General features: G+C 41.8%; 1 protein-coding gene across 4 annotated transcripts in view; it reads right to left on the reverse strand.

Moving 5' to 3' along the window:
• Positions 1–4729: 4729 nt before the first annotated feature.
• Positions 4730–22221, reverse strand: part of GALC (galactosylceramidase) — a 58827-nt gene continuing 41335 nt past the window's right edge. For 3 of the 4 annotated variants that reach the window (XM_034642383.1, XM_002926916.4, XM_034642384.1), the window contains exons 11-17: positions 21636–21725; positions 20763–20849; positions 18492–18642; positions 16344–16524; positions 12022–12185; positions 10569–10645; positions 4730–6600 (exon numbers count right to left, since the gene is read on the reverse strand). In XM_034642383.1, coding sequence (XP_034498274.1) covers positions 6454–6600; positions 10569–10645; positions 12022–12185; positions 16344–16524; positions 18492–18642; positions 20763–20849; positions 21636–21725 — 897 coding nt within the window. In that variant the 3' untranslated portion in view covers positions 4730–6453. Of the gene's footprint in view, positions 6601–10568; positions 10646–12021; positions 12186–13860; positions 14021–16343; positions 16525–18491; positions 18643–20762; positions 20850–21635; positions 21726–22221 lie in introns of those variants that run through there. The other variant, XR_004620171.1, reaches the window with a different exon arrangement.

Here is a 22221-nt window from a genome sequence, read left to right on the forward strand (position 1 = left end):
GAGTGGGAGAGGAAGAAGCAGGCTCATAGCAGAGGAGCCTGATGTGGGGCTCGATCCCATAACGCCGGGATCACGCCCTGAGCCGAAGGCAGACGCTTAACCGCTGTGCCACCCAGGCGCCCCCATATTACTTTAAAATGAAGTAAAACACTATATGCACAATGATTTCACTTGATGAAGCCATTTGGACAGAATGGATACGAACAGGGCATCGTATGATCATCTTCAAGGCTGGGAAACAATGAGTGGCAAACATTATTGACTTGGGAAAGAAAAAAAAAGAAGTTACTCTTCAGGTAAGCAAGATTTTAATGCAACGAAGAAACGCAGCTTTACAAGTTACAGAATTAGAGAGTAAGGGGGCAGGTGTCTTAGTAACCAGCCTAGATCTTTTCCTTACACACAGCAGCTTGCATCCAGAAGGCTGAAGTGATTCAGCCCACGTTAAATTAGTAGCAGAGCTGGCATTGAACGCCAACCTTAAGACTCGAATTCCATACTCGTACCATGGCGTTCCCCCAGGTGGTCCTTTGAGGTGTGTGCTGTGCTCTGAATGTTTACGTCCAAATTCTAGGTTGAAATGCTAATGCTCGTTGTGATGGAATGGGGAGGTATGTGGGGCCTTTGGAGGTGCTTTGGTTATGAGGGTAGAGCCCTCAGGACGAGGGTGAGTGCTCTTGGGGGATTCAGAGAGCTCCCCAGCCCCCTCCACCGTGTGAGGACAGGGGACACGGTGAGAAGTTTCTGTTGCTCATAAGCTACACTGTGGTATTTCGTTACAACAGCCTGAAAGGACTAAGACAGCGTGCGGAGTCAGTCTGGCAACTTACAAAGCGCTTTCATCTCGGGGCGCTGCTGCGTCTGCTCCAGTAAATACAATTCACGGTTAGCTGTCACCACATATAAATCCAGGGTCTCACATCAACCCGATCAGAAGTCAGGTCCTCACGGAGCCCCAAAACAGGGAATGTAGAAGCATGAGCTGCATTCTTTATACCCAAAGAGCTACAAGCTACTTGCGAAGAACAAGATACCACATGAAACAGCATCAAAGTCATAATGGGATAGGGCTCAAAGTACTAGCGTTAAAGCATTTTGGAAAAGGTCCATGAAGACTAAATATTAAATGGACTGGGTTGAGTTCCATCTCCGGCCACGCGAGAGTAACAACGGTCTTTCCTCTCTAAGAAACTATTTCAGGGAGTTAGACAACAGGCACCCCAGGGCTGTGAGCCTTGAAAGAAGGGAAACAAAAGAGGTGAACCCTGTGACCCCCAATTTCTGTCTGGAGGCATTTACTAGATTCCAGGACACAGGGGTGAATACAGAGCATGGGCTTGTAGAGCTGTGAAGATAAGATCCGAGCTCGAGGAGGCTGAGACACGCAAGGCAGAGCACCTGAGAGAAGGGAGCGCTGCAAAAAACGGTGTCAGGACATGTGCAGAGGGCTCCCTTCCTGACTGTGGCTCTCGACTAAGCCACGTATTTGTAGCGAAAAACCCCGGGAGCGAGGCAAAGAATGAATCAGGAAAGAACAGTTACCAGGGTCCTGTTAGCTGTACAACTATCGGGATTCTCACAGGGCTGGGTGTGGTCAGGATCGGAACAATTCTAATGGAGAGTGCGCATTCCATCTCGAGAGAATTCCCTGCCTTGGGAATAGGGCCATACTACACCTGGAGGAAAGGCTACTCTCCCTGCCCTAGCAAAGCTCTGAAGTATTTTTATTTATTTATTTTTGAGAAAGAGAGAGAGAATGAGCAGGGGGGAAGGGCAGAGAGAGAAGCAGACTCCCTGCTGAGCAGGGAGCCCAATGCAGGACTTGATCCCAGGACCCCGAGATCATGACCTGAGCCAAAGGCAGATACCTAACCAACTGAGCCACCCAGCCGCCCCCTAGCAAAGCTCTAAAAGCCCCACGAGAGTCCAACTTTCAAAGCTGAAGGAGAAAGAGAAAACACACAATTGTATCTGGAGACTTCAATGCTCCTCTCTCGGTAATTGCTGGAACAAGTAGACAGAAAATCAGTAAACACATAGAATTCTTAAACAACACAATCAGCCAACGTGACTTAATTAATATTTGTAAAACACTACAGCCAATCACTGCAGAACGTGTACTTTTTGGAAGGGTGCATTGACCAAGATAAATTGGGTTATAAAACAAGCCTGGATACATTTAAAATAATTGAAATTCAACAGAGCATATTCTCTGACCACAATAGAATTGAGTATCAATTACAAAAATAAAATCTGGAAAATCCTCAAGTATTTGGAAATTAAACACTTCTAATTGGCATAAATGTCAAAAAAGAAAAAGGAAAAGAATATTAGAAAACACTTCCAAGTGAATAAAAAAAAGAGACATCATGACATATCAAAATATGTGAGATGCTGTTCAGTGTTTTACACAAAATTTTAGTGTTAAATGTCTATATTTTGAAAAAAAGAGATCACAACCCAAACATCTAAGCTTGTATCTTAAGAAGCTAGAAAATGAGCAAATTAAACCCAAAGTCAATAGGAGAAAATAGAGGTACAAGCAGCAATGAAAGAAAAAAACAAAGAAACAATAGGGAAAAAAATTTAAGAAACCAAAAGCTGGTTCTTTGAAAGATAGATAAAATCGACAAAACTCTTACTAATAAAGATAAAAAGAAAGCATGAATTGGCCATATCAGGAACATCTTATAGACAATAAAATAAGGAAACATTACAAACAAGTTTATGTCAATAAATTAGACAATTTATGTGAAATGGACAAATTCCTTGAAAGACACAAATGGCCAAAACTAACACAAGAAATGTAGAAATTGGAACAGCGCTGCTCCTGTTAACGGTTTCCCAGCCCCCAATCCCTGTTTTGACCTGCTCTGTGATACGAGAGCGGGATCTGTAAACCTTTCCCGTTTGCCCGGTAGCATGGAGGTACCGCAGGGGTGCTGCAGGAGAGAGGATCTTGCCATCCTTGTCCAAGGGTCCTCTTCCTCCTTGCTCCTGGTGTGTGGCCGCGAGCAGCATTTGGTACTCAGTTATGCACCCCTCCCAGGAAGGCTGGGACAAGCAGTGGTATTTACAGGTCAACGCAAGAAAAGCAACTGTATTTCAATGTATGCGCAACAAATAATTGAAAAAGGAAATAAAAAATATCATTGTCAACAGCATCAAAAAACCATAAAATATTTAATGATTAATTTAAAATACATGCAAAACCTGGTCTCTACATAATACTATAGATGTGGCTAAAGGTATGAAAAGCCTAGAAATGTGGAAGTAAAACATGTTCATGGATTGAAGGGTCGATTCTAGTAAGATATTCTCTCCAAATTGAACTGTAATTTTAATGGAACCCAAACAAAAATTCTAGCAGCAGCTTGCAGAAATATATAAGGTGGGTTTAAAATTTATATGTAAACTTGACGTTTACCTATATTAGCCAAAACAATTTTGAAGAACAAGTTGAGAGAATTTAAACTGAGTTCAACATTAACTATAAAGCTACAGAAATAAAGACAGTGTGGTATTTGCCTAAGGATAGACATACAAGTCAATAGAATACAGTGTTCACTTCTGGACGTACATATAGTCAGTCAATTGATTTTTGACAAAGGATGGTCTTTTCAACAATACTCAAAAAACTGAATATCCATATAGGACAAAAAAAATGAACCTCAAACCTCACCTCTCTGCATATACAGAAAGTACCGCAAAATGGTTCACAGACCTGAATATAAAAGCTAAAAATATAGCACTTCTAGAAGAAAACAAAGAATAAGATCCTTGTGAATTTAGGATAGACAAAGATTTCTTAGAACACCAAAAAAACACCTACCATAAAAGGAAAGGAAATTATGAACTGCACTTCCAAATTAAAATTTTGTATTCTTGAAAACATACGGACTTGGAGAAAACTATTTATAAAACATCTATCTGATTTTAAAAATATCATCTGGGGGCACCCGGATAAGTCAGGTAAGCCTCCAAATCTTGGTTTTGGCTTGGGTCATGGTTTCAGGGTCATGACACTGAGCCCACATCGGACTCCATGCTCAGCACGGAGTATGCTTGGGATTCTTTACCTCTTCCTCTCCCTCTGCCTTACTCATGCGTTCTCTCTTTCAAATAAATAAATAAAATCTTTTTTAAAAATGTATCTGAAATATATAAAGAGCTCTCACAACTCAATAAGACAGAAAAGCCATTTTTTTAAATGAGCAAAAGAGCCAGACATTTCACAAAAGAAAATATATGAGTAATGAATAAGTCCATGAAAAGATGCTCCACCTCTCAGGTGCCTACTACACACCCACACCCCTAAGATGAGGAAGAACATGACGCATGGACAAGAATGTGGAGCGATGGGAACTCTCCAACACTGTAAACAGGAGCGTAAAACCATATAATCATGTCGGAAAACAGTCTGGCAGTTTCTTATAAGGTTATACATACACTTCCCTAAAGAGCCAGCAGTATCACTCTTTGATATTTATTAAGAAATGAAAACAGGGACACATGGGTGGGGCGGTTGGTTAAGTGTCCAGCTCTTGATTTCAGCTCAGGTCATGATCTCAGGGTCATGATATCAAGCTGAGTGAGGCTCTGTGCTCAGCAGGGAGTCTGCTTTAGATTCTCTCTCTCCCTCCCTCTGCTCCTCCCCCTGTTCTCTCTCCCTCTAAAATAAATAAATCTTTAAAAAAAAAGAAATGATAACAAATGTCCACACAAAGACTATGTTCATAATAGATTTATTCGTAATTCCAAAAAGTGAGGGAGGAGGACAACAAATTGTGGTATAACCATACGATAAGCAACAAACCATTAATTTACACAGTGACACAGATAAATCTCAAAAGCATTATGCTGAATGAAAGAAACCATTCACAAGAGTACACAGTGTATGATACCACTTCTATAATGTTTTGGAACAAAGAAAACTTGTCAGTAGCAACAGAAATCCGATCAATGGTTGCCTGAGCTGGGGACAGGTGAGAGGATATTATTACACAGGTGCACCGAGAAGTTTCTGGGGTAATGGAAATGTTCCATATCTTCGTTGGGGCATTGGTTTTGTGGGTGTATCCAGTTATCAAGACTCACTGAACTCTATACTCAAAATGGGAACATTTTATTGTATGTAAATTATAACACAATAAAGTTAACTTAAAAAAAATCTGTAGAGACCTGAAGTGGAAATCACTTAGACTTGGCTTAATTTAAAATTTTTCTCTATGATCTGATGTATTCTAATATTTAGCTTCTTGTCTTTAATAGAAATACAAAGCTTCAGGTCAGTTTAGCCGATGTTAAACCATTACAAATTCCAAAATTCTAGAATTAGTCCAGTGAAATTTTCAACTTTCATGTTAGAGAATTCCAGAATTTACTTTATCGACATGACAACTGAGTCGTTTCTAGGAGGTCCACTAATGCTTAGATATAAATTATACTGCATGAGAAATATGTTCCCCACCTTAAATATAAACACATTTGCACTTTCAGGAAATAAGTGCATCTAATCACACAGAATATTAGAGGATGATCCAATTCTATGAACTAGCAGAAGCTTCGTGTTCCCCTTCCTCCACGCACACAGATCAAAGAATGCATTAGCTGTTGTCAGTCCGTCACCAGTGGCACACGAGCACAGGCCGCGAAAGGCACTAGGAAATCAGACGCAAGAAAACCGCCACAGCTCCGTCTTGAGACCCACGTACAGCACTGGCTACGCGGGATTCTCTTCCTCCTTCCAGCCACCTGGGAACATGTTCACACGGCGTTTTCAGGGTTACGAGGCTAAAGGGTGGATTTAAAAGAATTAAAAATTGCAGATAACCCAGTTAATCTGCTCATATTCGTCACTGCAGGACTAGCTTTAGAGGTAGTTTATTAGTGAGGCAGTTTTCAAATCATCCACTCATCGAATCTGTAATTCAAAAGCATCGTCGTAAAAAGGAAAAGAAAAAACACTCCTGAGAGGGTTAAGATTAGCGTGTTGAAGCGGCTGTCGCGAAGCCGCACTTCCGGGGTTCTTCAGCTCCCCGCGGCGCGCCGTGACCTCCGGACGAGGCCATCGCTCAGACACAGGGCCGTCTCCGCGACGATCCAGGGGCGCGTCCGCACGGTGCCCCGCGCCGCAGACAGCGGCCCCGCGGCGTCAGAGCCATGGCTGCCGTGAGGCACCCGAGCCGCTCCGCACAACAGCACCGCTGCACAGCTGGAATCGTAGGGGACGTATCCGGGCATGTGCAAGATTCATCAGCCTCCCCTGGGCACTAGTTCTAAAAATACCTTCCGGGAGATCAAGCAAACATGTATTTGTCTCCCCATTTTCTCTTCACTACTGTTAGCCTCCAAGAGGCTCCTGTATTGATCCATCAAAAGAATTGGCTCCCAACCAAAACCAAAACGAAAGAAAGAAAATCCAAAGAGTGGTTCTGTGGTGCTCCGTGAACATCAGCTTGTGGCTTCCACACGAAAGTTGTCAAACTGCGCAAATTCAAAGGAGCGCGTTCCAATGGCGGCCCAGCCGTTCTTCGGGAAACTCACAGGGATGTTCGTCCAGACGTAGCTGCCGTTCAGCATGCCAGAGGAGAGCCGGCCCTGCAGGAAAGACAAAGGCACCCCGAAGACATGAAAAGGGTTCTCTGAGGTTTGTTTCTTAATGCGTACGGCCAATCTGTTCAGTGGGGCAAACACGCTTCTCACTTGAGACCGTGGCAAAACACAATTCCACAGTCTGAGCAAAAGTTTGACACACAGAAAAAATTCTCGCAGAGGAAATTCTTGTCTACGTATGTAAAGAGTTTCCAAGGCACAAGGAAGACCTCAGGATTTCCTTGTTCCCCACCAAGACGCTGTAAAACCAACAGAAATGTAAAACTTTCCACGGCATCATAAAGTTTTAGACAAAAGCCCACTAAAATAAACAAACGTTTGTAATTTCCAAGTACTTGCATGCACACACGTTGGCTAACAGCCACCAGCTCTTCAGACACGGCTACTGGAGCCAAAGCATCCATTTATTTAAGTCCTTTTTGTCCCCGTTTACAGAATATCACTTCAAAGTCACATGAAGAGCCCACCCTTAGGTTAGAAAAATAGTAACCACCAGTTAACCTGATGACTGGGGGGAAAGGGGTCGGGGGAAGAAGGGGAATATCCACAGAAATGATTTACTGGTCACTGGCAGAGAAAGATAAAAATAATTTCCTCAGACAGCTGCCAATCCTCCAGAGCCAAGTGCCTGGCACCCAGCGGGCAAGAAACGCTAGCCCTTATTATCATTGTTACAGCATGTTTCTGAGCACATATTCACAGCATATCAATCGCAGCTAAACATTTAAATAAGCTAATTTCAAAGGGTGAAGAGCTAAAGATCCAAAGCGCCAGGCTAAGGACCAAAATAAAATCTGTTTTTAAGTCACAGAATGACAATGCAATGGGCATTCATCTCGTTCTTTCATCTTACGGAGAGAGATACGGAGACGTGAGACCATAAGTCAAAATCACACACGCACCAGCAGAGCGAGAGCTGAATTTTAGTTGTCCAACTCCACGCTCGGGACCCACACTCGTGCTGCCACACACGTGCCCAGCTCTCTGCAGCCCTCCGAGGGGCCGACAGGGGCTATGATGCTGAGCCAGGGCACAGTCGGTGGAACTGCCCAGCTGCCCTTCCTCCCCGCCCCACACCACCCGCTGGCCTCCGGGGGCTCCTCGCCCCAGGCCAGGCACCAGCGGGCCCTCTGCACAACGTGCTCGCCCCACCAGGCACGTCCCGGCTCAAAGAGCACCAACTCCAGGAGCCCTTCCCGTCTTCCTACCTACAGCATCCAGACGGGGGAGCTACTTTATCTCCTCGCCCATTTTTTTCTTCACAATTTGATTGACTGATTCTTTTTTTTTTTTTTTTTTTACTTTCTTAGAATAGAAGGCAGCCATCTATGGCCCACAGGCCAGCCACCTATTTTTATAAATGAAACGTTACTGGAATCACAGCCACATGCATTCATTTATCTACTGTCCGTGGCTGCTTTCTCACGACACAAAGAGAGTTAAGCAAAGTTGAACAGACCAGATGGCTCACAAAGCCTACAGCATCTACTGCCTGGCCCTTCACAGATGGACTTTGCCAACCCGTGTCCTCTAGCAGAGCAGGAGCCGTGTGTGCCTCGTTCGCTGCTGCATCCCTAGCACCTAAGAAAGTACACATAAAAGATGCTTAACAGACGTGTATTGAATGAAAAAATAAAAAACCTTTCACCCTAAAACAATCCTACAGACATTATCTCCCTTTTATAGATAAGGAAACAGAAGCCCAAAGAGGTAAATAACTTGCAGGGAGTCAGCAGGTGTCAGCAAGGAAGTAGGCACGAAGGTCGGCCTGGCTCCAACATGCCTACTGCTAACAACATTCACTTGAGGGGCGCCTGCGTGGCTCAGTCGGTTGACTGGCTAACCATCTGCCCTCAGCTCGGGTCATGATCTCAGGGTCCTGGGATCGAGCCCCACTTCAGGCTCCCTGCTCAGTGGGGAGTCTGCTTCTCCCTCTCCCTCTGCCTCTCCTCTCTACTCATTCTCTCTCGCAAATAAATAATAAAAAAATTAAAAAAAAATAAAGAACGCTCACTTCATTCACTAAGGGAGGGGGAACAGAAAGGAAAATGGGTGCTGTTTTATAGAACGTGGTCAGGAAAGAACCTGAAGTGAAGTAAGGGAGTAAACTATGTAATCAAAGATTCTGGAAAGTCAACACACTTTAAAGAGTGATACCAGATAATGAAAGACAAAGCAATATAAAGAACAAAGTTCAGAAATAACCTATGCACACGTGATGATTTGTTAAATCAAAAAGGTGGCCTTTAAATCATAGGCAAAAGGATAGTCTATGTAATAAATGGTGATGGCTATCCATTTGTTTAAAAAAAAAATTATACTGGGCCAGTCCTCCTTATGATTCATAAGTAAATTCCAGATGTATTAAAGACTTCAACATGGGGGCACCTAGGTGGCTCAATCAGTTAAGCATCCAACTCTTGATTTCAGTTCAGGTCATGATCTCAGGGTCCTGGGATCGACCCCCACGTGGGGCTCCGTGCTCAGTGGGGAGTCTTCTTGGGATTCTCTCTCTCCCTCTGCCTCTGCCTCTCCCTCCCCCTCTCTGAAATAAATAAAATCTTAAAAAAAAAAAAAAGACTTCAACATAAAAAAATCCTAAACTTTGCTTAGAGAAAAAAAAATGTCCCTCACCTTGAGAAAGGTGAAGGTCTTCTTAAAAAAGACATAAAAGCAGTGAAAAAAAATATTTGACAGAACCAAAATTTAAAACTTCCATTCATGAAACATACCATAAACAAGATTAAAATACACATGACAGGGCAGAAGAAAATATCTGTGACATATGTAATAGACAATGCATCACCACTTCATATGAATCCATCAGAAAAAGAAAACACAATAAGAAAATGAGGAAAGAATGTGAACAGGTAACTTCAGAAAAGAGAGAAAAATACAAATAGCCAATAAACATAAGAAGGGGTGCAAGCTCCCTCATTATCAAGAAAATATAAAATCATGTGAATTAGTTTGAAAAGCAATCCTTAGAAATAGGTAATATCAAATATTATTATAACTGCTACAAAAATGGATACAGCTAGGCCGGCAATAGGGCAGTACCTGCCAAAATTCAAAATGCAATTCCATTTCTAAATATCTGCCTAATCAAATACCCGCACATGCGCCCCGAGAGCCATGCAACAGACCCTCCCTCCACCTGCAGGTAAAGCCCACCCGGACCGCCTCGGTTGGCCGCTGAAGGGAAGAACTGGGAACAAAGCCGCGCCCACCGAGTGTGGCAGAGTTAAACAAAGCCGCACCCAACCCAGATGCTCAAAACGTACTGTTACCACCCGAAAAATGAGTACTGTCATTTTGGGTGGTTGGGTAAGAGACGAGAACAATTTGAAAAAGTTATCTGATTTCCATATTTACCTGCTGTTCTAACCTAAGCCAACTTATGACAGAACCATGTTGTCACAGAACAGCAGCGTATTCCACAGAAGTTTCAACACATGGACTCACGTCCATCAATAACTCATGATCGCCCAGTGAGTTGGACAAATATTTTTAGATGCCACGATCCTACAATTAATCTGGTACCTTCTTTACAAAAGTACTCATGCAAACCAACTTCCAAAAATTTGTACTCATCGCGAAAATTACTCTCAGCCACCAAAAATAAATGTATAGGCTCCAATTTATAATCTCGGTTCAGCCAACTGGGAAAAAATAATTCAATTACTGACTATCTACCAATTACCCCTGAGTTTAAAAAATCTGAAAAAACTGAGGAGTGATAAAGTCAACAGCTGGTCGTTCTCATGCGGCTTTACCCTGACACACACTGTCCCCCTCGGATCTGCTGGTTTGCTGGTATCCTGGCAGTTTCGCTGCCTATTTCCATTACTGTATTTATCACACGTTTCCCCTCTCATCTGATAACAGAAAGTGCCAGAAAGGCACAAGAAAAGAATATTTTACCTCCAGGCATTCGGATCAGCAATACTTACCTTAATAATTAATGTGAGTGTATACCATTTTTTTGCTGTAACATCAACATGTCCTAAAGCATATATGATCCATCCGGCTGCAACACAAAAAGATTATCCTGACTGACATATTTTTAAAATCGAAATCACAGAATCACATAGCTCAGTCGGGGTTCTCAGGCAGCATTTGTATATAACAAAGAAGCCTTACCAAAGATCTACATGTCCAGATCTGCCACCGATTTAGAACAGAACATTCTTCATTCAGGCATGCATTCCGCATGCATGTACTGGGATCCTTCTGTGAGCCACGCATATCGGTGAGCTCACAGGAGGACCAGTGAAATAAACTCACAAACCAACCACAGTACAGCGTGGGAGCCTCTACAGTTCAGGCACAGATTTATACTCGGCTGGACTGGATATAAAGAATAAGGAGTAGTGGTTAAAGGTCACCATAAGATTTCCAGCTGGGGTAACTGGTTACATGGAATAGCATGAACTGAGAATGAGAGAACACAATGAGTTAGTTTGGGGATAGATTATATTTGGATGCCTGACAGAAACCAGACGAAGATGCTGAGTGGGCAGTTTAAAACACAAGAACAGTGGGGACGAAGGCCTGGATGTAAATAGCTAGTTCCAGCTCTGCTACTAACTCATTCTGAGACTTTGGGCAAATCAATTAACCTCTCTGGTTTGGACTGGACAATCATCAAGGAACGTTCTAGATGGGTCATGCCATGATTTTGCAATCCTACTCTAGTGTCCTTATAACCACTCTTTTTTACTTGTGCAGCCCTTTCCACCTTAGGAAGAGGAAAAGAGTAGCAAACTATAGGAGAGAAGATTTTTTACAAATGCAGGGGGAAGTTGAGACAAGGAAATCAGGAAAACACAGCACAATACCATCTGTTTCAACAGAGCGGGGTGTACCAACACCAAAGTGAGTTAGACGGAATTCAACATGGACATACCCTAAGCACCTACCCTGGATAAAATACTGTTCTATGTAAGACAAGGGCTGTTCAAGATGAATGAAAAAAAAAGTCAAGCTCTTTTCAAATTATTAACTAAATTTGGAAACAGAATTTCTCTATTTTAAGCAGACCAAGCCCTCTCCTTGTATCTCCATAAGCACACTAGCACGTTCTTGTAGTCCTGCTTTTTATTTATGGGGTTTCCTGGGCATTCTCTCCCTACTACGTCCACCTCACCCCAGTCTATGCAAATCCTACCCTGACAGCCTAGCTCAGCTTACCTGAAAAAGCTCTGCACCATTTCTTTTCACACAGCTGCCTCTCTAATTAACTCTCAAATTTTGAATTATTTGGTATTTGCTTACATGTGTTGAATCTCTTCCCAGTTAGACGTCCAAGCCCCTTGAGGTAAAGCTCGCTCATTACACAGTAAGTGACAAGCTCACCGTGGCATATTTCATAACAAGCCATGTGCTACGGAAGAAGTCACTTACCTAGATCACCTGTAACTCTGTAGGTTCCATTTGCAAAAATCCAGAAGAAAACTCCTCTGGCGCTTCTAATCAAGATGCCACCTTTGTTTACTCTTCCAGCAATGAACACACCTCCCTTCTCAGGAGTCTCTATGTAAACATCACACGTTACAGTCAGATTGGACCTGCAGGGTGAAACTGGCAGTTAGCGCTCTTAATTATGCCACTACGGGTGCAGCACGTGTCACTTCCCAGCCACGCACTCCCAGACTTCTAACTGAGGTATGTGATTTGTGAAGTCTGCACTTGTAGCAAGGATGGGCTTTAAGAATCTTTATTGATGAAAAAAAGTATCTTCATCGATGACAGTTTTAAGTTTTACGCGCCTGAAGTTAAGTCATTTCATTGCCTCTTTTAATGTTACAGGAAAATAATATTTATTGTTTTTAAATTTTTAAGTCTCTTAACACATTTCTTGTCTCTCTATAATAAAACTACTTCTCATCCTAAGAATATAATGTTAAAAGGAGGCTTTTTTTTCCCCTTAGGAATATATAAAAGATACATACAATTCTGAACAAAAAGGTTTATTAAATTTCCATCAGTGAAGAGAAGCAGTGAAGGCAAAGCTGGGGGCCCCTAGGAGAACATAAGCTACTTTGGGGCTGGGGCGCCTGGGCGGCTCAGTCAGTTAAACATCTACCTTCAACTCAGGTCATGATCCTGGAATCCCAGGACCAAGCCCCACACGGGGTTCCCTGCTCAGTGGAAGAATCGGCTTCTCCCTCTGCCCTTCACCCCGTCTGCTCGCTCCCTCTTGCTCACCCTCTCTCAAATAAATAAATAAAATCTTTAAAAAATGAAAAATAAAAGAAGCTACTTTGGAGCTAATATTTGCCTTTAACCCTATCAAGACGTAGTAACTCCAGAAGAAAGATCTCAAATTATTTCTCTGCAAACAGAGTCAACTCTATGTTGACTCTACAGCAGGGATTTTCGAATTTGAACAGCACTGAAATCACCTGGAGGGCTTGTTAAATTCAGTCTGTTGGCCCCGCCCCACAGTGTCCAATTCAGTATGTTTGGGATGGGGCTCTTGAATCTGCCTAACAAATTCCCGGGTGCCACTGGTCCAGGAATCCTACTCTGAGAGCCATTTTCCCCTACAGAGCATCTCTGTCCATACAGGGACAGTAAATCCCTGCCTGCCATTACTAATTGACCGGGGTACAACAAAGGAGGGGGAAAATTCAGCCAGTCAGGAACTACTAGACCTTTAACAGTGAGCTCCGCTCCAGGCTTCTTTTATAAATGCTACTAGATGCCTTCTGCAGTGATACAACCACCCCAAACCTACATGATCTCTGAAAATAACTTACCTCCTACTCAAACTCTAACTGCAAACAGGAAAGAAAGCCTGAACAAAGCCAAGTAATAAGGCAAGCAATTTGCCTAAAATAAAACTAAGAACACCAAGAAATATATTTTGGAAATGGGGGGAAATTAGATCTAGAATTATGTGGCTTTTATATTTCTCAGTTTCTTATCAGTGAATTTTGCACAATGAAATTTTACTTTGTAAAGAAAAATATAAAAAAAGAAGCAGCTACAATGGGCACACGACAATCCAGAAAATCCACAATGAGTCACCTAATCAAAGCTGGGCTACTTTACAGGAAAATCAGATGCAAAGTTAACTAAAGCCCAATTTGTCTTGTACACCCTCCCAAGTAGAGGGAGGTTTTCCCTCCGTAGATTGTCCCCAGTAGGAAACCACGAAGGATCAGCATTGCTCCACACATCCCCTCCCTCTGTTCTGGTTCACCAGAAGTATAAAAAGTGTCAGCACCAGAAACTTACTCTATTTAGAGTCCGAGTGGGAGAAGATCTAACCTCCTTTTTTAGACATCACATTCCAGAAAAAAGATTCCCACATCAGAACTTGCAGGCAATTTTACAGACAATGAATGAAACTGAATAAAAGTGTGGTCTCGTCTTCCAGAGCCATAATCTCTTGGTACTGTGAAAGGCACAAAAACTGGCCAATACGTTAAGCAAATTTAACCAAAGGGAGGCAGAGTTTGGATGTGTGCAGTGAAGGTAACTTTGTGATTGTTCTCAGGTCTCAACCAAAGCTTACCAACAAGACGGAAGTCTGGAGTAGCTTTGGGAATGCCTACGCTCTGTAGTCCAATTACTGTGCTGGTACTTAACTAAATCTAAGGATGACCGAGGAAGCCCCCTTGCAAACACACCCTAAGAACTGATGACAGTATGTGCACACTGAGAGCTGACTCTAAAACAGCACTATAGGGAAACCATACTCATCCTCCCTCTCCTACTCTTAGGAAGGAGACAATGATAAAACAAGGGTGTGAGGTGGTCGTCCAAAGAACATGGGCTACGGCAACGGATAGTCCTGGCCTCTCGCCCTAGTTCTAGAACTTATAAGTATGGGAACTTGGGTAAATCTTACCCAGAAGCCTTGGTTTCCCAATCCATAAGGTGGAGAGGATGACACCTCTCCAATGGGTAGTTGTGGGACCCTCATACCCGTGTGTAGTATGACCGGGTTTTCACTCCCTCCTTTCCCTATAGTAAGGGAAACTGCAGCCAACAAACAGAAATGAGCCTGGCACGCATGGGGCTCCCTGAACAGATCTAGCTACCTCAAATCCAGGAGGAAATACTGGGAAATAGCATATAATAAATAGCATGAGCCCAAATTTGAAAGGGTCTTGAAGTGAGGCACGGACATGTAGAGCTGAGTGGGCTGCTGGAGAGAGTGACTCATAATCCTGAGCACATCCCAGTTGTACAATGGAAGCAGGCCTAAGAAGGATGAAAATAGTTTTTTTGAAGGGTGTCACTGCCCTTTCCTCATCCTTTCCCATTCAAACTATGTCACTCTTTCCCTCTCCCTGCTTTCCCCCCTCAACTCCCTTACCCCCTGCAGCAAGTAAGGATGAGTATTGCTATTTCAATACTGCAAAATCTTCAAGGTTATGAAGACATTTGGTTACTCTCTGGATGGTGCTCTAACCCACCTCTCTACTACAATTAAAGAGTTTCTCAATTTTTCTAGAGTCCCAGCCAGAAATAAGAGTTTGGGTTCAGGGAGAGCCACTCTTCCTTAGAGGAGGGTAACAGCTGTCGCAAAAAATTAAAGGTTTTCTATGCTGGCTGCCTTCCAAACTGGTAACCAAAATAATTGGGCCCCTCCCTTAGACAAGTAACCCAGCCACCTGTCTCATAATAAGACCATAGGTAGCAAATGAAAAAATTACACACCTCACTAGCATGATCAGAAAATCCAGGTAAACTGTCTACTACAGAGATGTGGGATAAATGGCATTCTTGTTGTATAGAAAGACAAGCCACCAAAGTTATCCTAAATTAGGCAAGCATTCTTCATTGTACCCCAATAACTCCCCATGGCACTGTATGGGTTCTGGAAACCAGGTAACCGGAAGTTTCTCAAGACTTACAGCAGAGCTTGGAACTAGAATTTGGGATTTCTAATAGAGAGTAGGCAATAGAGAAGGGATAAAGACTTTCTGCAGCATTCCACAGATAAACAAGTCAAGGCTTTTTTCAGGTTTATCTTCCCTGCCTGGTCCAATTTCCAAGGAATAGATATGACTGCCTGGTGACTTGGCATTAACAGTTACTATCACTAAACCTGGAATGCCTGAGTTGTTTCACAGTAGAATTATACTAGTTAAAAGAAAAAGTACAAAAGAAACACCTAAAACAGGTATACATAAGTCAGTACTTTACAATCCCACAACTGATTTAACAGGGAAGGTAAGTTTTGGTTTGGTCATTACGTTTTAAGTGTAGGATAAATACAAATCCTAAAGGAAAGAGATGAATTCACTCACCAAGTGAAAGCTGATTTGCTTTTCACTATTGCCATCTACCGTCACCCCGTAAACAGATTTTCTACAAAGGCTAAAACAGTGTAGTCTAGACTGGATCCAGCAGGTGGCAACACCAGATCAACAAATCAACTCTCCAGCAAAGCCAAAAACCACACACAAATCACAAAGTCTGTTTGTAAACAAATATGAAATTATAACTGGATCCAAAAGTCCTCAGTTTTTACATTAAAAGCAATCTGTTCCTGCAACAATCACTATTAAACCGGACAAATCGGACGGAAGGACACTGAGGCTGCGTTGCAGGTGCTCACTTGTGGCTGTGATATCCAACAATTACCACACAGCCATTAGGTTCCTGTACAAGGAAGACCATTGGAAAGTTTTCACTTCAGAATGTACCTGACACTATTACAAGGTTATTTCAGCTAGACATACATTAAGGACACCAATGTTATATACCATTTGTAATCTCCTATAATACTGATGGTGTTGGACGCATCAGCAGCCCAAGTAATGGGCCGCTGATTGAGAACTTGGCGAAGTGTGAAGCGATGCTCTCCAGGGTCTTCAATATTCGTAAAGTATTCAAAGACACCAGTCTGATCAGCGAAATTCGGAGCTTCACTAAAAAACGGGTAATCTGTTCAGAACACAATTAAATTCTCTGGTTAGTATAAAATCCTTACAGAATTTCTCCTCTCTGGTACTTTATGGCACATTTTGAAACACTTCTGTAAAGTCCTAAATAAGTAAATGATACTTATAACAAGCAGAAGTTTAGGGGTTAGGTTAATAAAGAGACTAATTTTATATCATCATTATTACTCAATACCAATATAATCAGTTTGATAGACAGACTTTACATATTTAATCCATGCAACTGCGTAGGCGGAAAGATCATGAGTTTTAGAGAAAGGCAGACTCAAGGTTTAAATTCCAGCTCAGTCTGTCCCCCTGGCCAAGTTGTTTAACTGCCCTGTGTCTCAAGTACCCTCCTTTCTTAGGACAAGAGAATTAAATGAAAGAATTCATGTAAAGTGCGTACATAAACCAGCACCCAGCAAGGACTCAGTAAGAGATAATTTTGTTATTTCTAGTATTTGCCAAATGAGGTTCTAAGTTCCTGGTAACAGTCATCAGCTGACAGATTAGAAAAGGCTCACTGTATCAACCACAGCATTTACAAATTACAAATTCTCTTCTATTTCTAATATGGAGCAAAAGCAGTTGGGCTATCTGTCAATTTTTTTTTCAGTTTTATTATATTAAATTACAGACTTACAATGACAAAGGCTATAGAAGAGCAATTTTAGCCATAATCTTACAGCTAATTTCACACTTCATGCTTTTCTAAGTGTTTTCATATTCATCATTTGAGAAATTAAGAACCACATAAAGGAGTGCTACAGCCTGACTTACAATTTTTAGTTTATTTTGTAGTCAATAAAGCATTACACTTCATATTTGTAGGTTTAGAATTGCCTTTCGGTTTTCAGGTCATAGAATAAAAAATTCTGGTGTCGGGGGAACTTCCCTCGTGTTAACTGGGCCGTACCCCACACAGACTCCTTTACTGAAGACGAGACGAGTTACCTCCGCCAACGCGGGAGAGAGCAACACAGTGCAAAGACATTCCGGGTGGCGTGTTCACGGATTCATCTAAGAGGCCACTTCAGAGAATTGGAAGAAAACAAAGCACAGAGCCCCCCGAGGGTCCCTGTTGTCTGTGTTATGCGAATAACTGAGAGGACTCCAGTACACAGTCCCAAGGGCCTTGTGCTGCAATTAACCAGGGTATCCCTTCCCGGGAAAGGCAGCTGAGACCCTGCGGCCCAGACTGTGATGGGAGGGGGTAGCAGGAGTCTCCAAGCAGACAGGCTGGAAAGAGCGGCCCTGCAGACAGGAGGTTCAAGATGCATTCTCAATGGCAATCCCCCTCCCTGCTTCTCTCCTACAGCTCCAGATTTTAGGAGCAAAGAAGAGCGCCACCTGACCCTGTCTGTGAGATCCAGAGCTGTACATCTCCTGGTCGACAAGTTCTGTCACTTACTGAGTGATCTGGGGCTATACCCACAATGACTCTGCCTTCCAACTTTTCAAGCAGTTTTCCTGAATTACCTAAAATCAAAAGCTTTTCTAACAGCTTTAGAACAGATCTTCCTAGAAAACCAGGAGAGTGCTAGTATAAAATTCCCAGGTAGATAATGAGGTGAAGCACCCAAGGGGAGCATAACAGCCCTCAGCATGCAGTCCTCTAGCCCCGTGGAAAGTGAAGGACCTTGACCACACACTCAGGGAGGAAACCAGGAATGGCTTTCATGAGATGTGGATGCCAGGGCAGTGGCAGGGTCACAAACCTTAAGCTTCACTGAAACCAACTTAGGATTATAGCTTTCATTCTGTTTTTTTCTGGCAACGAAAAATACAGGGCTCTCAAGCTGAGAGTCACCTTGAGGTAACACAGAAATGAGGTCTCAGTTACCACGCGGACATTCAGAGCCACTCTGCACAGGCCTTCTCGCACACCCGTCTGACAGGTAGAAATCTACACACTACTGCTGGAAATGGAAACCATGGTAAGGTTTAGTAGAAATAAACAAAACTTACCAACATCGAAATCGTCTTTATAAATTCTTGGGAAGGGCTGGGACTTCGGAGGCAGCGGGTAGCTGCCCTTGCCCCCGGTGGTGAGAGTGGTGAGCGTGAAGAGCTCGTCCTCCCGCAGCTCCAGGGTGAAAGTGCCCCTGCTGTCGAGGAGCTGGAAACCGAAAACGCGGGGGTCAAGGCCAGGTGCTTTGGCTCATCTCATTTGGGCAAAATCAACTTTTTGGAAAATCAACTTAATGAAAAGCCAGACTCACTTCTGCTGAAACCTCAGAACCACTCGTGAAGGCCACACCCAGGATCAAGGCCTTGGGGATCTTTTTCCTTAAGTTATTTAGAAGACTTTCTAAAATTATACTTTGTAGATAGCATTTTAAAAGAATTTCCCTCCACGGAGGGAAGGAGGACTAGATGACACCAAAATTTCTATTTGTCTATTCTTTGCCATTACACTGTAAGCTCCTCAGAGCCCGTGTACATTCAATACACATAAGCAAGAGATCTGCTTATTTACTTTTTAGGACTTTACTAAGGGAGAAAAATCCATAAAATCTCACTGATGACTCAGCTGTTAATCACAGAAAACCTTTTACTATTAAGAAAAAAAAGGTCCTACTTCTGACATGTTCAATATATATTTCAATTAGCAAGTTAGGTTTGTGTCACATTTACGCTTCTGGCAGCTTACTCTTTTTAAGCCACTTCGCCACAAAATGAGGGGAAAAAATACAGACCTCCTAGGGCTGCTGCAAGAATTAAATAACATACTGTTTTATAAAGTACTTCGCTCAGTGCACAACCTTCCCTATAGAAACACTCCCTGTATCGCAGCTATTCTATGCTACATGTAGACCTCTGAAGACACTAGAAACCTTTGCATAATTAACGTAGGCATTAGATGTATGCCCATTTTAGGAAATTTCAGCAGTTTTTTTTTTCTACTTTCAATTCTGGGGACTTATACCATATCTTTGCTTTAATAATAAATTATTGGTCAGATCTATGAAATATGTAACACCATATTCTGGCTCAGGTAATACCCCAAATGATATTATTTTTCTTATGGGGTAAATTGATTTTAATATGCTATTTCTTGCAATTTGTTGTGCAAAAAGCAGACTGCTCTTTTTTTTTTTTTTTAGAAATTTATACAGAAATGGTGTTCAATCACTAATAGTGACTAGTTGATTCACAGAACATTTATAATTCTCAGGAAAAGTAGATTTGTGTCAATTAGGTGAAGTAATGTGTTCACTTGGACCAAATCACATTCTTTGAAACATTTCCTGAGGAACTACCATGTGCTAAGTAAGCATGATAGCAGGGGCCTGGGGTAAATAGCTAAATAAGGCAGGGCCCCAATCCTCAAGGTGCCCAGTGTAGTGGGGAAAGTGCTTAACCAGGTAAGCACCTGTTCCTAGGTGGCTCTCAGCTAGGACTGGTGGGGAAAGCTTCAGAGGAAGCAGCACCTGAGCTGAGTCTTGAAGGACATCAAAGACATGAAGAGAAGGCCTTCTAGGAGGGGGAAGAAGCAAGTGCTTCTTCACAGAGGTGAGTAAAGTGGCATAGAAGTCTGGTCTGTAAGTACAGGCCACGTTAGTAGAACAAGCATCAAGAAATGAAAGCAGTCTTTTACCTCGTGAGGTGGTAACGAGGGTCGTGTGCTATGCTAAGGGATGTAAACTCACAGGAAAAATCACTGAAGGACTTTGAGCAATGGACTGACAAAACTCAGATCTGCATTTTAGACACATCATTCTGGTAGCAGTGTGATGGGTGGCCGGACAGAGTCAGATTGGAGGCTGGGAAAAGAGGAAGTTTTTTCCAAAATCCGAGAGAGAGATAATAAGGTACTGAAATGAGCAGTAGCAATGGGAAAGGAGAATAAGGAATGTGTAAGAAAAACACGTCAGTGATAGAATGCTCTGGACTAGACCAATGGTGGTATACAAAGATAGGGTCGGTGGGAAGGACAGTCTCAGATGAGACTCCATTTTCTTACTTGGGCAGCCAGGGGATGGTGGTACCATTCATCACAGCAAACTAAATGCTAAGAGCAAACACACCTATAAACACACACATTTCTATTATGCCTTGAGGAGGATTTCTATTTAAAAAAAAAAAAAACCAAAAAAACAGCTGGGGACTTTAGCTCTATTATACTTCAGTCATAAAATCAATTATAAAATTAAAAATTTTTAATTCGTTAATCAAATGTCTGTCCTCCTTTACTATTCACAATGCTCAAAATACAGGAATTTATTTTAAAACTACCCATAGAGAATCCAGTTGTTTAAAAAGAAATCTCGTAGATGGTTTTCCAAGCCTCGTATACCACACATGTAACTCTGGTATTTCACTCTGAGGAGAAAACACATAGTTAAGTGGCTCATCATATCCTCTGAGGATTTCCAAAATTAGTACCAGCAAGAATGAAGCATTGATAATGTGCACTCTATTCCTATTTGCCAAAAGACCTTCAAATCTTAAGTAGTAACATTCTGAAAGTAGGAAGATATTGTTCAAGCAAATACTTTATTTCCTATAAATACCACAGACTCTGGCAAATGTTCAAAAAGATTTTAGTGCCTTTGCTTCAAAAATATTCACTACTGTACCTGTGTAAAACACTTTTTAGGAATTTTCTAGTATTAAAAAACAATTTTTATGCAATTAGTAGTCAGAAAAGGCACTGTAGTCAAAACTTAGTAGAAATTAGTAGTCAGAAAAGGCACTGTATTTTCTGTGTTCAAAACTAACAATAGGTAGAAATAGCAAGAATCTGGTCTTTTTATGTTGTTGGGTTTTTTGTTGAGTACTGAAAGGTGAATGCTTGAAAATTCCCTAGACTACATAACTGATGCTTCTACCAACAGGAACAACTTTATTACAACTGACTTTTGTTAAGTGTTCTTCAAAGCCACAGAGAGTTTTAGCCACACAGAGTTTTGCCTCCTAGTGGCTTCTGTACTGTTTGACTAAGACCAGTCAGTAGAGAGAAGACACCAGTGCCTGTATCCATTTATATGGATATATAAGTACTTAATAGCTCCTAATAGAAGACTGCACTTATAAACTGACAGCCTGTGATACAATATATAAATTCTCAAATCAAAACCAAAATAAAAGTCCCACATATTTACTTACAAAAGAACCTTTAAGAACAAAGGTAGCAAACTGATGTGACACATTGTAGTAAGGCAGAAACGGCCGTATACACGTAGAATATTTATGGCTCTAGGAGAAAAAAAAAAAATCATGTAAGTTATCCAAATGATATACAAGCCACCTTAGGAAAAGAAAATTAAATATTTAATGTCCCAAGATTAACAGAAATGGCACATATTAGGTAACCAAAAATTTATTCCAAATTTTTAAAGACTTTTTTTCTAATATAACCTGCATTGAAAGTCTACTGAGGATGCCTAGTCAAGTATGTCCAAGTAAAGCTCTATGGCATTTTGACTAAATTAAACTGAATCCATGCCTAAACTACAGGGTCATTTTGTGGCACACAGATTAATTTTTACATTATAATCCTTTTACATGTAAAACACATCAAATAAAATGCAAATGCTTATATGTTTTCACTGAAAAGGCATCTCATCTAAATAAAACCTTCATATACAACTAAAGTCAGTAAGTACATATAACAAATAGTTCTCACATTGACAATATCATTTTTTACTGAGTAGTCACTCCTAAGGACTGGGATCAAAAGAATTATGAGACA

The sequence above is a fragment of the Ailuropoda melanoleuca genome, chromosome 14, assembly GCF_002007445.2.
Source record: "Ailuropoda melanoleuca isolate Jingjing chromosome 14, ASM200744v2, whole genome shotgun sequence".
In the NCBI taxonomy this organism is placed as follows: domain Eukaryota; kingdom Metazoa; phylum Chordata; class Mammalia; order Carnivora; family Ursidae; genus Ailuropoda; species Ailuropoda melanoleuca.